We start from the raw sequence: 2,992 nt of genomic DNA, 5'->3' as shown, positions 1-2,992 counted from the left end.
TGACTTCAATAATATTTGCATTTTAATCATATTAATTATGTGATTGTTCAAGTTCATAATGGGCTGGCCACATTGTACGTGTGATAGTTCACTTTGTCCCCCAGGCCGGTACCTAAGCTTACTAATTCAAACTATATTAATTAGCTTTTCTCACTATTATTTTCATTTTTCTTTTTAATTAACTAGCATTAATATCTGGGTATTGGGATCTGGATGTGGGCTGTGACTAGCTAATGATTCTTGTTTTTAGGTTAAGCTGCTTCTGTTTGACCTAAAGTTCTTGATTTTTTCTGTATGTTTATGTTCATATTATACATCTTTGACAACTTTTATTACCTATTCACGTCGTAACAATATAATTTTTTCTTTAAAATTGGGGAAACGTAGCACAATCAAAATTTAAATTTTTTTTTCACGATTCGATTTAAAGAACTCAAATTGACAAGGATTGATTCCAAAATCAAGAAATTCGATGATTTAGATCAACCTGGTACTTTTGAGCAAAAAGTCACCGTGGACCCCATCTCCAATTGTAAACCTCCTAACTGGGCAGGAGCGAAGGGGCCGCTCACGGTGTTGGTCCGAATCACATAGTATAATTGTGAATGTTCAATTATGTACTTAACTTTTGTATTAGATAATTTCGAGTCTGCATGAAAATAAAAAGATGAATGAACGAGTTAAATACCAACAATTAAGAAGCCCCAATTCTATATATAAATTAATCAATATTTAAAATTATTTGTAGACTTATACATATAGATATAAGATATCCTACCTATATCACAGACAATTTTCTAAAATGAAACTTATCATATTTCATATTTCTATCATCAATATAAAGTCAAAAATCCCACTAAGATGAGCATTAATTTATTATTTTATAATTTCAAATTAAAACTAAAAAAAAATCTGGCCACGTCAGCATCAAGCGGAACATGGCTAAGAACTTTCCTGGGGGGGGCGGGCGCACGGGACTCACAACTTTCTTATACGCAGTTGCCCAAATTTGACTCATACCCTTTTATGTAATTTACAGAGAGCCCAGGCCACTTGAGTTCAACGCTGAATTAGGGAAAAGACGGATATGGAGTCCGAGTCTTCAATTATTATTGATTTATATCCACAATATATATATTTTTTAAAAAGTTAGAATTACACACAAAAGTAAAGTCCTATTTTAATAGTAAAAATTGAAATATATAAAAAAAATGGTGTGATTTGACATCCAGTAAATGTGACTTGCAAGGTAAGAAATTATAAAAACCATATAAGGTATATCTTAATTATAGCCCTTTTGATATGTAAGTCAATAGTGTTTGTAAAATGAGAAAGCACAAAGTTTGTAAGGGAGCATGAGGTAGCAAAGCTGTAGCTGGGACAAGATGGGTTAGTATTTATAAATATCTCGATGATTTTAAATGAATTATTTGATCGAGAAATAATCTAATGCTTCTGTTCACAATCAGGTTTAAGTTGGATTGAGAACGAGTTAGTACAACTCACATTTAAAAAGGGACGAATCTTGATATACTTTGTAAGTAATAAAAATACTAAGGACAGTTATATAAATTGGCATGATGTAGCTCCAGACTTAAGGTTCAAAAATCCATTAAGAGCACATACGAAGTGATGTGTGTTTGAGTTAATAAATATATGTAAAAATGTTGACAGGGAATTTCCAATTTCTATTTGGTTTTTTCTGAAAAATGAATATTAACTAAAATTGGTAATTACAAGTTACATAGTTAAATTTTATTTGTTGTAAATATAAGAAAAGATGGGAGGTGGGGGATTATAATAGTAAAACGGGAAAAGACAGTGAAGTTTAGGATGGAGGAGGATAGGTGTGGGATGCAATGGAGCAAGAGCAGGTTAGTACTCAGTCTTCACTCTTGACCAACACTTACTTCATTATTTTTGCTATCAATATCCAATATACACATAATCCTTTGGAAATGCCATTTTGGGTTTGCAAGTCAAACTCTCATATCTGGATCCCAAACCCAAACACTTTCTTCTTCACTTTCCTTAAAACTCTATTCTTGACCCGGACCCCTCTATAAATATCCCATTCCCATTCCCTTTCCTCATTCAAACGCTGTATATATCATCATATTTGATCATATCCTCCCTACTCCAACAAACATAACACAAACCTCCATGGCTTCAACCACTACGCCTCCCTCCATCACCTCCCTCCATCCAGACATCATCAAATCCCACATCCTCAACAGACTCGACGGCCCCGCTCTTGCCTCCACCAGCTGCGCCTCCCCCCAGTTCCTCTCTCTCTGCTCCGAAGATCATTTGTGGAGGTCCATTTGCAACTCCTCCTGGCCCTCCACCACCCACCCCACCGTCCGCCGTGCCATCGCTGCTTTCCCTTCCGGCCACCGCTCCTTCTACTCCGATTCTTTTCCCTCCGTCCGCTGCCGCGGCCCTGCTTACCAGTCTGAGAAAGCCCGTCAAGTACGTGTGCCGGAGACGTCGGAATTTATCTCCGCTGTGGATATTTATTGCGACGAGAAACTAGTGTACTCCAAAGTCTTGGTAACGGAGACGCTTTCCGGCTGGTTCCTGAGCTCGCCTTTCAGAATCGACCTCTTGGAGCCCAAAGAAACGGTCCCGACGCCGCTGAAGTACGACGGCGAGGACGGCGCGTGCATGGAACTCGCAGAGGACCGCATAACAGTAAGCTGGATCCTGATCGACCCCACCAAGAAACGGGCGGTAAACGTCGCCAGCCTCAAGGCGGTGGAGGCGCGGCGGCACTGGCTGACGGAGGACATACAGCTGCGCTACGCCACAGTGATGGCCGGCCAGGGCGGGGAGCTAGTGCAGTGCGGCGTGGTAATGACCTGCGGCGGGAAGGAAGGGGGGGAACTGCAAGTGAGGGAGGTGAGCATGCAGGTGGAGGACATGGAGGGCAGAACCCTGACGGGGATAGACAGTTTGGTAATTTTGGATGAGGCCATGGAAGGAAAGGACA

General features: G+C 40.0%; 1 protein-coding gene across 1 annotated transcript; it reads left to right on the top strand.

Moving 5' to 3' along the window:
• On the top strand, positions 1,966-2,985 carry LOC110012617 (F-box protein At2g27310-like; the record flags this gene model as incomplete). The annotated part of the gene is given in 1 exon segment (XM_020696983.1): positions 1,966-2,985. A coding segment is annotated over 1 exon segment (822 nt), but the record flags the coding sequence as incomplete, so codon positions are not given.

The sequence above is a fragment of the Sesamum indicum genome, linkage group LG9, assembly GCF_000512975.1.
Source record: "Sesamum indicum cultivar Zhongzhi No. 13 linkage group LG9, S_indicum_v1.0, whole genome shotgun sequence".
Classification (NCBI taxonomy): domain Eukaryota; kingdom Viridiplantae; phylum Streptophyta; class Magnoliopsida; order Lamiales; family Pedaliaceae; genus Sesamum; species Sesamum indicum.
Note: the sequence above shows the minus strand (reverse complement) of the source record. Positions and strands in the feature narration are given on the sequence as shown.